Source organism: Bos mutus, chromosome 4, assembly GCF_027580195.1.
Source record: "Bos mutus isolate GX-2022 chromosome 4, NWIPB_WYAK_1.1, whole genome shotgun sequence".
In the NCBI taxonomy this organism is placed as follows: domain Eukaryota; kingdom Metazoa; phylum Chordata; class Mammalia; order Artiodactyla; family Bovidae; genus Bos; species Bos mutus.
The window spans coordinates 30091875-30111671 of NC_091620.1; the positions used below are offsets into that span (position 1 = coordinate 30091875).

Genomic DNA, 19797 nt, shown 5'->3' on the forward strand with positions numbered 1-19797 from the left:
AACAAGCTCAGGGGCCACAGCCGATTGGAAGCGAACGCATGGGTCTCTCCCCTCTCTCTTCCCGCAACCTGGCTCTGGGACCGGTCTGGCTGGCTTAGACATCTGGGGAATTAACATGTCCCGCCCATCCCTAGCCTCGAGCCGCGCAGACTCCGCGTCTCCGCCCTTGTTCCCTCGCCGCTTCCAGCTCCTACGTGTGAAAGCCGCTACAAAGGGCTTGAATGAAACGTGTGTGGGTTTAGTGAGTCGTAAGCCACCAGGGGATCCCGTCTCCCCACAAACCAGAATCTCTCGCAGGAGGCTGAGGAAGGGGAGGAGGCGAGGAGCGGAGCACTGGATTTCGCGGGTGCGCGCCGCGGCTGGAGCGGCGGGGAGAGGCCGGGCCACCTCCCCCCTTCCCAGCCATGCACCGCCTCGCCCGCGGCGGTTCCAGGCACCACAGTCTCCGCCCGGGCTGTGCCCGCCGTCGCCGCAACGAGCTCCTGCGGCCGCCGGCCCCGTCCACCGAGGAGCAGCGCCAGCCCTCCCCACCCCACCTCCACCACCGATTCCCTTCTCCGCGGGGACGCGCCGCCCAGCAGCCCGCGCCGCCCCCTGGTCAACTTTGAGCAAGAGGAGAAACAACTTCGGCAGTGGCCGCGGGTTTCCAAACCCTCGCCTCCCGGTCAGCAGCAGCCTCGGGTTGCCGGGGTTAGGTGGGGCAGAGTTTCCTAGGCACATCTGAGCGGCGTCTGGCAGCTAGCAACCTGTTTCCAGCGAGCGGGAACGGGACTGTGGCTCCTAGGAATCCGAAGGAGGGCAACTTGTTTTTTTTTCCCTTCAGCGACCTCGGCTTGCCGCTGGATAGAGCCGCCTCGAAAGGATGTAAATAGGCGGAGCAACTGTTACCGAGAAGGCAACCACCCAAAAGGCAGGGAGGAGCGCGGGGCTTCGTCCGGGCTTCTCCCAGTCGCAACATTAATCATCAAGCAGGTGTTGGTTGCAAGTTTTCAAGGTCAGCCACTCGGAGCAGCGAGTCCCTCCCTGAACCTTGGGGATACGTAGCGCCCGGGTTGGATTTGACTGAGAAATGCTCAGGACGCCAAACAAGGAAGGATCGTAGAGGGGGAGGGTTGTGACCCCAAGACCCATCCCCCAACATCCCCGTAATCTCCCGTCCCCCGCTGCCGGGGCGGGGGTTAGTATGTGACATGTGCCTAACTCTCAGCGGCAACTTAGGCAGCAGGTGTCGGTCCTAAGCAGGAGCCGCTGCTGCTGGGTGCGCCCTCGCCCAGCCATGCGGGCCGCGGGCGCACCTGTCGCCCGCACCTCGCGGCTGCTGCTTTTGCTATTGCTCAAGGTGTCCGCTTCTCCTGCCCTCGGGTCCGCCCTTGCGCCCAGGAAGGAAAATTGTCTGGGAGAAAGATGTTCACCTACACTGATCCAGCGTCGCAGCAGGGACGCTTGGGGACCAGGAGATTCTGCAGGAGACCTTCTGCCAACTCGTGAGCCCAGGGAGGAGGAGCAGGAGGCAGTGGTGCGCTCGGCGCCCCCGTGGGACCTACCGGCCGGTCCCGGCGGTGACCCAGGTGTGGGCAGAGGGGCGGAGGCGTTGGCAGCTGAGCCCTCGGGACCACCGGCTAGGCCACCTGGAGCCTGGAGGTGGAAAGGTGCCCGGGGTCAGGAGCCCCCTGAAACTTTGGGGAGAGGGAACCCCACGGCTCTCCAGTTCTTCCTTCACACCTCAGAGGAGAAGAAGGGTTCCAGAGGCGCTGGCCTTTCTGGGCGTAGCCAGGAGCAGAGTGCAAGGAAAGAACCCGGAGCCAGCGACCTTTATTATTGGCCAAGGAGAGCTGGGAAACTCCAAGGTTCTCACCATGACCCCCAACCCAAGACGGTCCATGGGCCGTCGGGGTACGAAGGGCGGACAATTGCACCCCCTGGCAGGGCGCTGGCTCAGAATGGGTCCTCCCTTGAAGGAGTTCATGAACGTGGGGGTCCCCGGCGGGGGAACAGCACGCACCCACGCTTGCGACTGAAGAACCCGTTCTACCCGCTCACCCAGGAGTCGTACGGAGCCTATGCGGTCATGTGTTTGTCCGTGGTGATCTTCGGGACCGGCATCATTGGCAACCTGGCAGTGATGTGCATCGTGTGTCACAACTACTACATGCGGAGCATCTCCAACTCCCTCTTGGCCAACCTGGCCTTCTGGGACTTTCTCATCATCTTCTTCTGCCTTCCGCTGGTCATCTTTCATGAACTGACCAAGAAGTGGCTGCTGGAGGACTTCTCCTGCAAGATCGTGCCCTATATAGAGGTAATGCCGTCCAGGGGGTCTCGAGCTACTGGCTTTATTCATTTCCGGGATTTATAGCATCAGGACTGCTGCTCCACACACCTACCTGGCTGCTGAACCCCTGCGCTTTTCCTGAGTCTCTCCCCCATTTCTCTTGCCAATCATGTATATGCATTGGCATTTATACACTGGGTGTGGGGGGCGGACCTGAGCAGGCTTTGTCCGGTCACCTTCAAACTCATCTGCTCCTGAATTGGGAAATAACTATGATCTCATTATACATAGGATTGTTTAGGTTTTAAACGTATTTCTCTGAATATGGTGTTTTATGGTGTGTGTGTGTGTGTGTGTGTGTGTGTGTGTGTGTGTGTGTATTTGGAGACTGTCAGATTCTAGGGTTAATAAACAATCAGTCCTTGACTGTCATTATTAGAGCCAAAGTCCTATATCATTTATCTACTAGGTTTCTAGTGCTCCAATATGATTTATTCCCCAAGAATATTATTAAATTCTTTCCTTAAATATAAAAAAATGAGTAATATTTTGTTTAACAGAGGAAATCTACTTTTCTTTGTTTGTCACTTGCTTCAATACATTAGTAACTTCCCAAATTAGTTTTAGGGTCTGGCTGTCTGCCATGCTATCCTATCTGAATTCTTATATTCTTATGTCATTTCTGTCCCTCTGTTTTCATTCCTCAATTTTGTAACCATTTTATTTATTTTGTATGAATGACCTTAAGCAAAAATAACACTTTGAACCTCATGGCACAGAATTTAATGAACATTCTCAAAATATATAGTATATATTTGACATTTGTTAGGGTGTGATGGAGTGACTACTTTTCTAAGACTAGAAATTTTCTTAAGACGTAGGGGACACTTAATAGGTTCTGAAGTTTGGAAATGAGAATCTTTGAGTAAAATTTTACTGTAACATCCTACAGCTAGTGTCCTTAACCGTTATTATGGTAGTTGGAATTTGCTCTTTAAATGGCTTCTCTTTAAACACCAGCTCTTGGATGGAGCCCAAGTGCTTTGTTGCCAGTTGTGTTTTTAGCCAGCTGGCCCTTGATTTCCTCCATTCAGACTGCCCATTTCATTTATGGAAGCAGAAGAGAAACTGTAAATATTCCAGAGCCCCTGATCCTGTCTGGCACCAGGGCCAGTGACACTATGTTCAGCATTGTTCCAGGGCCCAGAGCTAGGGGAAAAGTAAACAGAAAACAGTACCTACTTAGAAGGACCAAGGCAAGAAGCTGTAAATAAGACCCTCTGCTATTCTGGCAGGGATCAGCTGCAGGATCATTGCATGCTTGCTAAATCAGCTGTTGCTGCTTTACCAAGATCTAGGATTTCTCTTGTTGCCAAGCTCCAAGCAGCTCCGAAACATCTAATTTATTTGGAAGACAGCTCATTTTTGAATTGCAGAGAAGGAAGTTAAATTTATGAAGAGAATATGTGTCTACCAGTCATCTTTTCAAGGTCAATTTCAATGTAAGTTTTCTCTGATTGTTTAAATAGTGCAGAAGAAATTGACATATGCAGAAAAGAGACAAAAGTAAACTCATAAGTAAATAGCAGAGTTACTTCCAAGAAGAGGAAAGCATATTGGCTTGTTTTAAATGTACTGGACAGGATAAAATCTTCATACAGAAGAGGGAAAACAATAAAGAGGACAGAAAAAAGAAACTGGGAAAGAAAAAAAAAATACTAAAGTTCTTTAAAAAAACACACACACAAACTTTAAAATAATTTAATTCAAAATCAGAAAAGAATAATCAAATTTTGGTGAGTTTTATGAGACCTATGAGTTTCGAGTGATGGTATTTATTATGTATGTGTTTTAATTTTCTTTCTCTTTCTAATTCTGAGGATTTTAGAAAATACATATTTTTTCATTTGTATTCAGTTTTTAAATTTAATTCTCATCTCCTTAAGAATAGCAATTATTGTTATTTTTTACTTTGTATTTTCTCCTTCTTCATAGCCCTTTCTGTTTTTTTAGTTTTTGGTACAGAGCTTTTTTTTTTCCTCTAGAGAAGCAAAGGCTTGAAGTAAAGATTCATTCATTTTTTTCTTGAAAAATTAAACTATAATATACATTTCACTGTTAGAGTAATGAATAAAGACCTTAAGATTTAGCGTTTCTATACTCATACTTAATCCTGTTCTTCTGAAATAATTCTATAATATTTCATCATTTTCTATGAAAATGATCACTACTGTGATCAGACAGTAGTATTAGCTCCACAGTTCCTGATTATGAGTGCAAGAAATACAATCCAAATTTCAGAATAAAGCATTTCTGCCTCTAAGAGGTATTGCTCTTTTCACAGAAGTAAGAGGGATCTAATGCCTATTCCATGTTGGGTTTCTGGGAAAAAACAGGGACGTTGAACTGTGATGCAGATGTCACAAAGACTTCAACAGACAACACAGGAGCTCTACAGGCTCTACCATCCCCACAGGCTGGGATGGTTCTACAGGAATGTCCTGAATGTAGGCAAGAGGACCCAGCCCTTATGGACCTGTCACTGGATACAAGTTGCTCCCAGGCAGGGGGCATAACCTTGAGCTGGGTGCATCTCTTTGGTCAAGGGCAATCCTATAGAGGAATGCAGCTAAGAGCCATCAACTACCAATAGTCCCAGCAGCTGGGAAGTCAGCATTTGATTCCTTAAAGGACTCTGGGGTGGAGAAGCAATGTGTGTGGGAACAATAGCATCCACTACATTGACCTTTGAATTATCATGTTGAATTAGAACCAGGTAACATTCTAACTGAATCCCCTCATTTTAAAGATGAAACATGACACTCAGAGAAGAGAAATGACCCTCCTAAATATATACACTAGTCAATGGCAAGCAGACCCTTCGTCTCAACCCTTAATGTTGATATTTGGTTATTAGGCAAAAATCTATGAGGCAAAACAGTGTCCAGTAACTGTTTTCTTTTTCTGCTCCTCGTTATCTTTTAAAAAAACTTTTGAACCCAACAGACAGGAAAAAAACAATAAACCTAGTTGACATCATTTGTTTTATGATGAAATTTATGGCTTTTTATATTTTTAAATTTCATCTTCCTTCCCATAAACTGACAGTAAATTCCCTCGTTGGTAGCTCATTAAATTTTTTAAAGTTGCAATAATTTGGGACAACTGCACTTTTAAATGTGCCAAAGATGATTATCTTAATAATCAAATACATATACATAGGTTGTACTTTATGTTCTTAACAACTACAAATTGTCTTAGATTGGGGAGCACATTACAAATATTTTTTAAAACTTTTTCCACAATTTGCCTTCATTATGAATCTTTTTCTTCTTGGCTGCAAGACTCTGAAAATTATTTGACATTTCATCTCCTTTTATTATCTAGATTTGATCCTTTCTTTACTTTTTACTTTTTTATATTTATCTTATTTGTTGGCTATTCTTTTCCCATCACACACTCTCTATTGATTTATAATGTCTGAGCTACCATTTTTCTAGTAGTTGTTTTTGCCTTTTTCAATGTGTTTATTTTAAAATTTTAACCACAATTCATTTTGATTGATCTTTACAGATTTTCTCTACCTTCTCTTTTGCCTTCATTTCCTTCTCTACTATAGTTCTTTCTTCTTGAGCTTGAGTATTAGCATCATCTTAAGTTGGAGAAGGCAATGGCACCCCACTCCAGTACTCTTGCCTGGAAACTCCCATGGACTGAGGAGCCTGGTAGGCTGCAGTCCATGGGGTTGCTGAGGGTCGGACATGACTGAGCGACTTCACTTTCACTTTTCACTTTCATGCATTGGAGAAGGAAATGGCAACCCACTCCAGTGTTCTTGCCCTGGAGAATCCCACGGACGGGGGAGCCTGATGGGCTGCCGTCTCGGGTCTCACAGAATCGGACACGACTGAAGCGACTTAGCAGCAGTAGCAGCAGAAGGAGGTAGAAGAATTTAGGGGAGAATTCTGTTTGACTTTCCTGGTGGTTCAGACGGTAAAGCATCTGTCTACAATGCGGGAGACCCAGGTTCGATCCCTGGGTTGGAAAGATCCCCTGGAGAAAGAAATGGCAATCCACTCCAATACTATTGCCTGGAAAATCCCATGGACAGAGGGGACTGGTAGGCTACAGTCCATGGGGTCGTAAAGAGTCTGACACAACTGAGTGACTTCACTCTGTTTGCATAGAAAAGTAGGTGTTTCTTCAGCAGAAAGAATAGGTCTTTGCAATTTGCATTCAACTCTTCTTTATTTCAGAGTGTTGACATAAAGTGTAAGGAGAACACTGAGCTTCCAGAGTCTATCTCTAGAAAAGGAATTCTATTATATTTAATGTTACTGTGAGTGGGATCATAGTGGGAACATATGTAGTTGATAATTTCTCTCTTTCTGTTCCAGGATTATGAAGTCTTTGTGGTCTAGTGATAAGTCCCATACAGACCAAGGGTAGATGGAATGGTAGGAAAAGGGGACAGGAGAGAAGGAAGTCTGGGTGGATGGTGGCCATCCTAACACATACATCATTTTAAACTGGTTTATCAGAAAGTCACCAGAAAAAAACAAAACAAAACAAAAAAACACTATACTCCAAGCAATAGTTGTTTGTGGAGAGAGAATGTATGTGCTGCTTGCATATGGAGGTCTGGGTGTGGACTGCAGTAGGAGGATGGCAGAAGAGATCCCTACCGTACCATTTTCTAGGGATCTAACAAATGCTTCAGTTCAGTTCAGTTCAGTTCAGTCGCTCAGTTGTGTCCAGTTTTTTGTGACCCCATGGACTGCAGCACACCAGGCTTCCCTGTCCATCACCAACTCAATGGAGTTTGAGCAATGAAGCTTGCTCAAACTCATGTCCATTGAAGTCGGTGATGCCATCCAACCATCTCATCCTCTGTCGTCCCCAATATTCTTGCCTTGAGAAAACCTCATGAACACTATGAAAAGGCAAAAAAGATATAACAAGTGCTTAAAGCCAAATAACTCAGGCATTGAATGTGGCAACTGGAACAGCCCTTTGCTCATTACTTGATGAAAGCCGACCAGATGGAAGTATATCATCTGATCCAGATCTGCTGCTAAATGTATATTTCTCTTTGGATGTCAGTTGGAGGTTTTGAATAATATGTTGTTTTTTAGTTGCTAAGTTGTGTCTGACTCTTTTGCCAGGCTTCTATGTCCATGGGATTTCCCAGGCTAGAATACTAGAGTACTAGCGTGGGTTGCCATCTCCTCCAGGGGATCTTCCCAAGCTGGGGATGGAACCCTCCTCTTCTGCACTGGCAGACAGATTCTTTACCACTGAGCCACCAGGGAAGCTATGAGAGAATCCTTGTTGTTGTTGTTCAGTTGCTAAGTCCTGTCTGACTCTTTGTGACCCCATGGACTGTAGCCTGCCAGGCTGTTCTGTCCTTGGAATTCTCCAGGCAAGAATACAGAGTGGGTTGCTATGCCCTCATCCAGATGATCTTCCTGACCCAGGGATCGAACTCCCATCTCTTATGTCTGCTGCATTGGCAGGCATGTTCTTTACCACTAGCACCACCTGGGAAGCCCTTATATTGCCATTGCTACTGCTAAGTCACTTCAGTCGTGTCCGACTCTGTGCAACCCCATAGACGGCAGCCCACCAGGCTCCATACAGGTATGCTATTCTACACAGATTTCCCTAGAACTCCTACATTAAAGTACTAACATGCTGATCACAGGAGATAGTAACTTTGCTTGAGGAGTGCATTAGACATTGGTTTGTTTAGTCGCTAGGTCATTTCTGACTCTTTGCGACCCCATGGACTGTAGCCCACCAGGCTCCTCTGTCCTCTGGATTTCCCAGGTAAGAATACTGGAGTGGGTTGCCAGTGGGCTTCTGTGGTGGCTCAGAGGTAAAGAATCTGCCTGCCAAGGCAGGAGACACAGGTTAGATCTCTGGGTAGGGAAAATCCCCTGGAGAAGAATTAGTTATACTAATGGACTTTTAAGTGGAAGAACACAGTTTTGAGAGCCATTTGAAAGTTACTAATAATGTTCTCAGGGAAAATAAACACACTGAATGAGAATGGTACTTAACAAATATTGTATGACTTCCTATTAATCCTTTATAATAATTTTCACATTCCCATGCAAGAGAAATATTTGGCTGATAACTCCAAAGAGTTAACCAGAAAAGAAAAAAAAAATAGAGTGTGCGCCTATGTATAACTATTCATGAACGGTGTACAATGAAGTTTATTGAACTTGGGTTCCACCTGAGAAATGTTGTTGTTCAGTTGCTAAGTCATGTCTGACTCTTTGTGACCCCATGGACTGCAGCACTCCTGGCTTTCCTGTCCTTCACTGTCTCCCAGAGTTTGCTCAAACTCATGTCCATTGAGTCTGTGATGCCATCCAACCATCTCATCCTTGGTTGTCCCCTTCTCCTCCTGCCTTCAATCTTTCCCAGCATCAGGGTCTTTTCCAGTAAGTCAGTTCTTCACATCAGGTAGCCAATGCATTGGAGCTTCAGCTTCAACTTCAGTATCAGTCCTTCCAATGACTATTCAAGGTTGATTTCTTTAGGATTGACTGGTTGGATCTCCTTGCAGTCCAAGGGACTCTCAAGAGTCTTTAGCACCACAGTTCAAAAGCATCAATTCTTCAGGTGTCAACCTTCTATATGGTCCAACTCTCACATCTGTACATGACTACATACATGACATGTCACAGCTTTGACTATATGTACCTTTGTTGGCAAAGTGATGTTTCTGCTTTTTAATACACATGAGGAATGAAAGTTTTATAATAATCAAATGTGAAATTCAAATACTTTCCTTAACTATTGATTATAAGAATGCTTTCCTTTTGTAAAGCTTGCCAATGAAGTAGAAACAAAAATATAGGTTTTTTTACTTGCCTCCTAGAGATATCAGTTGGCTTTCAGCTTTTAATAATTATTCACAAAACACTAGCACCCAATAAGGACTAAAGAGCAGCTTAAATAATTCATTATTTTCTATAGTCCTCTTCCATAGATGTCATTATTCATTCATTTATTTACTATCCATTCATTCATTAAACATTTATTGGGCTTTTCTTCTATGCTAGGCACTAAATTAGGAGGGAACAGGAGGGATAGAGAGGAAAAAGTTTGCAGAGTTCAGTAACATAGATGTGTTACTGCTATTATAGACAAGTGAAACCACATGCTATACAGTATGATAATACGATAAGAGGGGCTTAAACAAGCTGTCATGGAGGCTCAGGAATGGCCCTGGAATCAGTCATCTCACAACTGCTCTTCCTCTCTCCAAAGATGAAAAAATTCAACTGAAAACTATGTTCCCTTTCATTCCTTTTCAATCATATTCTTACTGTTAGTTTTCATACATATGTACAGCCTAGAGCCATGGTGAGAAGGCAATGGCACCCCACTCTTTGGCACCCCAGTACTCTTGCCTGGAAAATCCATGGATGGAGGTGCCTGGTGGGCTGCATTCCATGGGGTCACTGAGAGTCAGACACGACTGAGCGACTTCACCTTCACTTTTCTCTTTCATGCACTGGAGAAGGAAATGGCAACCCACTCCAGTGTTCTTGCCTGGAGAATCCCAGGGACAGGGGAGCCTGGTGGGCTGCCGTCTATGGGGTCGCACAGAGTCAGACACGACTGAAGTGACTTAGCAGCAGCAGCAGCAGAGCCATGGTGAAAAGCTACAACTATTAATTCTTGCTTTCTTGCTTTTTCAATTTGTCTTAGGATATGAGGTGTATGAGATATTTCAGCAGATATGACTGTCCTAGACATTTCATTTAGAATACAGAATTATTCTAAATATTGTTAAATGTTAAATTATTATTTGGAAATACAATGCCTGAGATAACCATTTCCGAGTTGGAATTAGTCATCCTTATTAGTCATAAAGACATTAAGTAAATCGAGTTTTTAAAATTGTACTTAAATGAATGGTTTATGTAGCAGTGCAATAGCAGAATGTTAAATGATGTCCTTTTCTTCCGAAAATCTCTTAAACATACCAACTGTTTAGTTTGACCTTAGAGGACCTGGGAAGAAAGTCTGACAAGAGAGATACTTTACACCTTATTATAGAGCCAGGGAAAATGGAAGCATGGAGAACTGGAGTCATCCCTCAAGCCCACAATCAACTTTAGGACTTACCCTCAGTTTTTGAGGGCTTTCAAAGTATCTGGTTATATCAACAAAATATCCCTCAACAGCGAAAAAGAAGTAAATATTTATGTGAAAGCAAAATAGATCTGAGCTTCTGAGTCTACCCAAGACTGAGCAAGTAAGGCTCTGACTTGTCCTCCACCCTTGTACTACATGGGCCATGAGAGAAGTCCCACCTTTAATGCTCTTCCTGTGAATTGTAGGGTTTCCCTGGTGGCTCCGTGGTAATGAATCCACCTCCAAGGCAGGAGACTTGGGTTAGATCCCTGGGTTGGGAAGATCCCTTGGAGAAAGAAACAGCAACCCATTCCAGTATTCTTGCTTGGGAAATCCCATGAACAAATGAGCCTGGCAGGCTACAGTCCTAGGTTTAATGGTATCCCATTGGAAGCACAGGGCTCTGAGTCTGGGATGTGGACCAAGGAGGGAGAAGAATGTGTACACCGCTGTGCACTGAGGTTTGTCTCTGACACTGCACTTCTGCACCCATCCTCCAGAGATCTTCTGTCATATTTCTTACCACGAATTGACCTGCCAGAGTCCCATAATTAACTCAACCTTGTTGCCAAGACTAACTTTTAGGTGTCCTTATGAGAATGGTATTCTTTGTGCCAGAAGAGATGATCTCTTCGAAAATTTCAAGGTGAAGTGGAGAATGGAATTGCTACAACCTCAAATATGGGCTCTTTCTATTTGCAAAGTCGGTACAGACACTTTCCATAAAACTTCCATAAAAACCGGATATAATCACAGTTCCAGACTTATTCTTGAGATAGAATACTTTCAGCTTGTGAATTTATGATGGTTTTCAATGTGATCTATCAGCACACTTGAGTGGTTCACAGCATGAAGGAGGCCAAGGTCACTGATTTGATCCTAGCCTACAATGAGTCATTTCAATTAGGTCTATGACTGTACTCGGGGCTGCCATTTTTCACTCCCTTCTCATCACTTCCTGCCTTCAGGGAACTTTCCTCCTACCTCTGATGCTTCTCCTTGGTTCAAATTTCTCTCATATAGGAAAAGCATCTGTTAACTAATTCACAGTAAGATGTGACATTTAGAGATACATGTCTTTTAAAAGAAGGATGAATAAAGAAAGAGTACTACTTCCTTAACCTATTACCCAGAATGGGATTTTGGTTAGGAACAGAGAAATTGTGTCTTTAAATATGGTCTCTCAATGTCCTTCAAATCATAATTACCTAACAACAAATGGATGAGGCCAGTTCTGATTTTGTCTTTAGTTTAGGTTCACCACCATGTGCCAGGGACTGCTTGCTATCCAAGGAGTCCCATGGACAGCAAGGAGATCAAACCAGTCAATCCTAAAGGAAATCAACCCTGACTATTCAATGGAAGGACTGATGCCGAAACTGAAGCTCCAATACTTTGGCCACCTGATGCAAAAGAGCTGACTCGTTGGAAAAGATCCTGATGCTGGGAAAGATTGAGGGCAGGAGAAGAAGGGAGCAACAGAGGATGAGATGGTTGGATGGCATCACAGACTCAATGGACATGAGTTTGAGAAAACTCTGAGAGATAGTGAAGGGCAGGGGAATCCTGGCATTCTGCAGTCCATGGGGTCACAAAGAGTCAGACACCACTTAGCAACAGAACAACAACAACAGGACCATATGCAATGGTGCAATGTCATTATTCACAAGAAAAAACAGGTGAAAATTTGTTATAGGTCTTTGGAAACTCATCAGAACCCCTAGGTGAAAAACAGAAATTCCAGTTCATTTTAAGATTGATTAGAAAGAACATTATAATATTAAGAGTTGAAATCTAGACTTTGGGCTTGTGGCAAACACTTTGAAATGAATTTCTAATTATTGAGAATAAATTTAGAATGCATAAATTCCTTAAGAACTGTTGATTCCAATAGATGGCTTACATTTTAGGACAAATGATGTTAATCTTGCTTTAGTTGCAATTTTTTTTTTTAACCAATAAGCATTGGTATAGTTATATTTAAATTATAACATTTTAGATAAGTTGTAGCAAAATGATTTTTTTCTAACTGCAAAGGAATGTACTTCTACAGAAGTCAAAAGTTGCAATTGTTAGGAATGTCAAGGTGGGAATGATAAAAGTAAAAGGATAAATACGAATTTTAGGATGATATGTTGACTTTTAAATAGTCTCCATTTTTTTTTAACTTAGTAAGAACATGTTACCAAGTTTAAAAATGAGGGTGTAAAGTTGAGAATGCAGCAATAATGATAGTTGATACCTTGAAACTTCTTTCCCTGACACTGGGTACCATGTAAAGATGAAATAGGCTGGGTACAATTGAAATAAATAGATACGTATAATATGCAGTTGTATCAGATTAAATCTCAGTGATTTTGACAAAAGTAAGAAGCCCTTTTTTTGACTGTGGAAGAGTGCCTGTGAAGGGCTTTGTTTCATTTCAGAGGCCTATGTGTCCTTGCCAGGACTGAGACACATCTCTCCTACTCACTCTGTATTTTGGTTTGGGAACACTAATACAAGTGTGTCGCTGCCGCAGGATCGTGATTAGCATGTGCTCCAAAATGAAGACCTTTTGATAAAGGCCATCACGTTGATAGTGATGAATAAAGTGGCTTTGATAAACAGTGATGATAAACAGTGGCTTTGAAAAACATGGTTTCTACACTGTTGCTCAAAAAAGTGTCTCTGGTGGGGAAGTTGCCCTGAGAGTTTCGAGGAGATGCGTTATGGAAAATCCAAGAGGAAGCCAGAGACACAAGCTCAAGCCATTTAGAGTTTCACAGGAAACTCTACCTTGTGCTCCTGCTTTTTTTCCTGACTGATTGTTAGGTCTCTAACCATGGACTTATAATGGGTTATCATTCATGGCCCAAATGAATGGGTTTTCTTAACAATGATGCCCTTGTTTTGAGGGTTACTTGTGTACAAAGGACAGCCCATAAATAGATGCACTTGTCTTTCTGAGGTAAAATGTAAGTTAGGCGAGAGTACAGTGTCATGACTTTGGTTAGAAATGTTCCTGTTTTATAAAAATCAGTGTATTCCAGTTGCTTCACTATAGTTAAACATGTGGGTTCAATGTCATATGAAAGAATTTTTGCTTGGAAGTCCATCTGTCTTTTCTTTCCCCATCAGTGTTATCACTGATGTCTATCAGAGGGTTTAACAAAATATACTATTTATTTGGTATGAGTTAAACTTTCGCAGCTTGACCTCATTCATAAAGGTTTCTTTTTTGCCTGTTTGCAGGAAGCTTCTGAGAAGTGGAGCTATAGCTACCACAGGATTTTCGTAGATGACTGTTTTTCATAACATATCCATGTGCTCCTTCTTCACATCATTTTGAATGAACAGGGATTTAAAATAGTACTAGCTGAAGACAGTAGTTTCCTCTCAGCTGGCTGTTTGTATTGAGTTAGACCCTTAAATGGTAGGGAGAACTCTTGTGCATTGAACTGCTGCTTTCCCACATGAGGGTCTCCACTTGCCCTGTGCCTCTACGGTCCCTTGAAGCAGCACTGCAGGTGACCGCAGGTGACCACAGCTGCCCACAGCCTCACTGTTCTAGATGGTGACTGGGCAGCAACATTTGCTGTTGTTCTTCTTCCAGGACACAAAGAAGAGCAGAACATGGCTGGTGAAAAGATTTCAGAGTTGTTTATTCCGATTCTCTAGTGCCTGTATTTTGATGCCAATCCCCTCAAAATGACATATTATTTTCCCAAATAGTTAAAGATTTCTGCTTCCAACTTTCCTTTGATCTTGATTCTCGGAATTAACCATCTTGTCCATTCAAAGTGTTTAAATTTCTGCTTTTGTTGATGTTAATTATTCCTCCTGTTGCAGTTTAATTAATAAGAGATTGCATCTCATGCATTCCATCTCTCAGAATATGCTTCAAAGAACTAACCATCTAAGCTAACGCTTAGAGCTTTACTCCCAAGAGCATATTTCTAGTGATATGGAATTTTAGCAATCAGATATGGTCATTAAATTCAGACAGATCCAGCCTTCATGATACAGTTTTATAATTGTATATAATTGCACCATTCATCTTGGTAGAATTTCTAATGAGCTGTATGTAAACAAGTATATTTAAAAATTGTGATAGAAATCTTTTCATGGCCAAATGTTACCCCAACATTTAGCAATTCTAATTACATGGATAGATTCCATATCTGAGTAAACAGAAATTAGCCCACCACTCCTTCTCCAACTGATTTTTATCCATGTATTTCTGTGGCATGCAGTTAGTTCTCTACAAAGGTTTACAGCCTCCTGTAAATAACTTGGGAAAGTACTCCTTTCTCGCTGTTTCACATCATGTTTCAAGTGCATAAGTGAATTTATAGAAAAATATTTGGAGTAATAACACTGCAGGCAGTGGCAGCAGGAGAGAGTAGCTATCTGGGACTGGCATTTGGGATGCAGTTGCTCTTGGCAACTGCGTAGTAAGTGCTGTCTGTATTTGGGGAGGTGTTTGTCTCAGCGGTTCTTTTAACAACTCTCTGTAGTTCTTGTGACCTTCCTGGATGGTTTACCTCATTTCAGCTGGATCCTAATTGCAGAGAATTTTATCAGAGAGAAGAACAATTTGAAAGTAGAAGGCTATATGCAGGAATTTCCTGAAATTTGTGTATGACAACTGAGAAGTTTCCCATAATCCGTGGTTTGTCAAGAGCACTACACATCAAATATGTTTGAAGTACTCAGTACTGCAGCTCTCAGGAGTATGGTGGAAGAACTGAGCATCTTCAAATAAAATAAAATGTGGAAGGATTCCTGAGTGAAAAAAAAATCGAGGCACATGTAAATCCTGCTTAAAATTTGCCTTAATTTTTTCTTTTTTAGATGAGTTATACAGAATCTATAAACACCCCCCCCCCTTTTTTTTTCTTTTTGAAGCAGTGAACATCTTTTCATTAAGAATGAAAATGCAGCAAAGTTTACGGTATCCAAGGAGCTGATAATTTAACACACCTGTTTTAGTATCTGTCCACCTACATTCATTTGCTCTTTGCTGTTACCGCACATTAAATGCTTTCTAACAGATTTGAGATAGGTATGCACATGATAGCTCCTGTAGTAATTGGTTCAGATTTTAAATCTCTAGATTTAAAATGATGGAGCTCAATCGGGAGAAGATACTGTCTCTTGTGTATTGTGTATTCTCTGTAAGTAATGATAGAAAATTACCAAGCAAATAGATTTTGTGAGCCTCTAAGAGGCTGCTTCTTCTCAGAGTCTAGTATTTTCATATTGCCAAGTTGTCCTTTTAATAGAAATGTTATTCATTATTTTAAAAGGCTGCCGAGCATAAACTTTTGCAGCTTTGTATTTTTGGACTGACCGTGGAAACAGGGTGACAAGGAAATATGCACATGCTTTGCCTCAGTGAAGATGGTGCAGAAAGTCTTGCTGAGGACTCTTGTACATTTGATAGCCTGAGAATTTTTTTTGTTTTTTTGTTACAAAAAAATTTATATATTTTCTCTCTCAATCTTATAGAGAGATGACTCAAAACACTTGCAGAGCTAATATATACATTAAAACCTCCAAAAATCTGTACAAGAAAATACAGCAATTTCCAAATAATACTGTTTGATGCAGACCTTCCTTTAGAAAATGACACATTCTTCTTAGATTTCCAAAATGTGATATTAAAAAAAAGTACTGACATAAAATACAATCTGTTCTTAGGACAGTTGCACAGTGTGGACTTCAATTTTAGAATTATTTTGAGTCTCTAGCATAAATGAAAAATATATTTCTAATAAGGTGAACAACTCATTAAGTTGAAAATTAATTTTAAAAAGGTAAATGTAGAGATGACTCAGGCATATTAGATTGATGTTTATGCTGATGTTTATGGAAAACTTCATGGAGATTTTGTAGTAAAAGAACTGTGGTTATAAGTTTAACCATGACCTCTTGATTTGCTCTGATGTAGACTTTATTATTCCTATTTTCTTTCATTTTTGCTTTTCATACAGGTAACCCCTCATTTTATCTCACTTTCAGACTGTCTCTACCAATAGTTATGAGAGTAATCAGGACATGCATGCAGTATCCTTATTTTCCATATGAGAACTAGTAGACAATAATATGTGGTGTATAAGAAGGAAGGCTATTTGCCATTGGAATTCATAGAATCCACAAGGCAAGTTTCTATTTTTCTAGGGAGAATGACAGCTTAAATGTAGTAAGTAAACAATTAATATTTTGAGTGCTGAAATTGTTAGGACGAATGGTTTTCCTTTTGTCAACATGGTCCTTTAGAGTCCTAAAAATTTAGACATTAATGTATATTAATTATATATATATATACACACACACATGTGTGTGTGTGCATGTGTGCGTGCATGCTAAATCACTTCAGTTGTGTTTGACTCTTTGTGACCCTGAAGATCGTAGCCCTCTAGGCTGCTCTGTCCATAGGGTTCTCCAGGCAAGAATACAATACTAGAGGGGGTTGCCTTGCCCACCTCCAGGGGATCTTCCCAACCCAGGGGTGGAACCACATCTCCTGCATTGGCAGTGGGTTCTTTACCATTAGTGCCACCTGGGAAGCCCATTTGAATGTAGGTATTTGGGGTATACCCCAAAGCAGCCCATTCACTTAAGGGATTTTCTGTTAGTCTCCTGTTTTATCTGAACCTTCAGGAACATTTTACCTCCTATCCATTGTCCTTGTTTAAATATATAAATAATGACTTCATTTATTAAACATTAAATTACTTTAATTTCACCCCAAACAGTGGAGTAAATTTGGTGCTCTCAGATGATTACTCTGCTTATCTTGTGACTTTGAGAACCGCCTTACCTCTTTTGGTTGTCTATAACGTAGCTGATCTTTATGCATCCTTCCAGCTTTAATATTTTTTGGCTCCATGACCCAGAACGACTATATTTCTTCTTTTTTTTTCTTCTATTTTTATTTGTTGTCCTTACCATGATTTATCAGAAGTCACCAACAACAGTTACCCACGCCTGATTCCAGGAAATTGTTCTTTTCTTTTGAGGGGTACTTTTCGCCCATCTATCTGTATTTATTGCCTAATGTTTTGATCTTTCAGAGATGACCCAGGATAAACATATTCTATGTTCCTCCTGCAGGTTGCTTCTCTGGGAGTCACTACCTTCACTTTATGCGCTCTGTGTATAGACCGCTTCCGGGCGGCCACCAACGTCCAGATGTACTATGAAATGATAGAAAACTGTTCTTCCACAACCGCCAAACTTGCTGTGATATGGGTGGGCGCTCTCCTGCTAGCCCTGCCAGAAGTGGTGCTCCGCCAGTTGAGTAAGGAGGACCTGGGCTTGAGCGGGCAAGCGCCTGCTGAGCGCTGCGTCATCAAGATCTCCCCCGACCTCCCCGACACCATCTATGTCTTAGCCCTCACCTACGACAGCGCTAGACTCTGGTGGTATTTCGGCTGTTACTTCTGTTTGCCCACGCTTTTCACCATCACCTGCTCTCTAGTGACTGCAAGGAAAATCCGCAAAGCCGAGAAAGCCTGTACCCGGGGGAATAAGCGACAGATTCAGCTAGAAAGCCAGATGAACTGTACAGTCGTGGCTTTGACCATTTTATATGGATTTTGCATTATTCCTGAAAACATTTGCAACATTGTGACTGCTTACATGGCCACAGGGGTTTCCCAGCAGACAATGGACCTTCTAAATATCATCAGCCAGTTCCTTCTGTTCTTTAAGTCCTGTGTCACCCCTGTCCTCCTCTTCTGTCTCTGCAAACCCTTCAGTCGGGCCTTTATGGACTGCTGCTGCTGCTGCTGTGACGAGTGCATTCAGAAGTCGTCCACGGTGACCAGTGATGACAATGACAACGAATACACCACAGAACTGGAGCTCTCACCCTTCAGTACCATACGCCGGGAAATGTCCACATTTGCTTCTGTTGGAACTCATTGCTGAAGGAGTGAGCACAGCCTTGGGTTGGCTTAGCTTTCTTTTTTGTTTGTTTGTTTGATTTTCATACCCTGTGAAAGTTTTTACTCCTATTTTTCCTTACTGGGAAAAAAATGCAAACGAAAAAAAAAGAGAGAAATATTAACTACTGGTAGAACTGATTTTGCAAATTAATATTTGTGCTTTGAAAAAGAAGTTTATATTTAGTTATTTAAGAAGTATGGGAGGCCCATAATTTTAGATCATTTTATCTGGTATGGTGCTAATATTTTATTTGAAAAAAAGTGACTGCACCTTAATTAATTGCTAACTTACTTTCATTCTTTTAAAAAATATAATCACTGTATATTGGTTATAGCCATGTGATTTCGTAGGCTATTTTCTGTTTGAGTTGTGATTGAAAGTATATTGTATGTGGTTTTGTGAGATGAGTTGTAGTTAAGAAGCACTCACCAAGTAGCACCAAATAAATGACACTTTATTCTTTAACCTCATTGTCAATCTACTTTTAACCAAGGTTCAATAAATATTTTAATTGCTTTAAATACACAAGTACTGGTTTTATGCACGATTTAAAATTGACCTTATTGTTTTATAAATTCTATTTTCCTTTAAGGCTTCTCTGATAGCTCAGTTGATAAAGAATCCGCCTGCAATGCAGGAGACCCCGGTTTGATTCCTGGGTCGGGAAGATCCCCTGGAGAAAGGATAGGCTACCCACTCCAGTATTCTTGAGCTTCCCTCGTGACTCAGCTGGTAAAGAATTCACCTGCAATGTGGGAGACCTGGATTCGATCCCTGGGTTGGGAAGATCCCCTGGAGAAGCAAAAGGCTACCCACTTCAGTATCCTGACCTAGAGAATTCCCTGGACTGTATAGTCCATGGGCTTGCAAAGAATTGGGCACGACTGAATGACTTTCACTCAGTTGACTATTTTGCTTTAAGATTGGAAACCATTATGTTACAAAGAAGTTTTCCTAACAGTACTATTTATATGTATGATTCATAAAACTATATTATATGTTTCAAAAAAGTATTTTTAATATTCAGATAGAGATGCAAATTACATCCAAATATTTATAAAATATGAATAAATAGACAGCAGAGTAGAAAGAAACTATCTTAAAAAAAAAAAATTACCTCTTAACCAGCATATAGAGCTACAGGTTTTCCCATGAGGAATTATAAGTGGAACCAAAGATGAAAAAACAATGTATTTGTCATCTATTTCATCTAAACACTGACCTCTGAAGCACCATGAATTCTATGTGAAGCACTTTGAATTCTTATTTTTCCCCTTTTAAAAAATGAACTTGGTTAAATCTGTGTGGCTTAATTTCTTTAATAAATTACAGTATGGTGGAATAATTAAATTAATATACATCTTGATTAAAACACTTAAATATTCAAGTACTACCTTTAAATTGATATTCTGTAAACTCCCAACAAAAAA

General features: G+C 41.6%; 1 protein-coding gene across 1 annotated transcript; it reads left to right on the plus strand.

Annotated features, from left to right (window-relative positions):
• Positions 1 to 269: 269 nt before the first annotated feature.
• On the plus strand, positions 270 to 18878 carry GPR37 (G protein-coupled receptor 37). The gene is made up of 2 exons (XM_005901121.3): positions 270 to 2299; positions 17531 to 18878. Exons 1-2 carry the CDS (start codon positions 1277 to 1279, stop codon positions 18347 to 18349), a joined length of 1842 nt encoding a protein of 613 aa, XP_005901183.1. The 5' UTR covers positions 270 to 1276; the 3' UTR covers positions 18350 to 18878.
• The last annotated feature ends 919 nt before the right edge of the window (positions 18879 to 19797 follow it).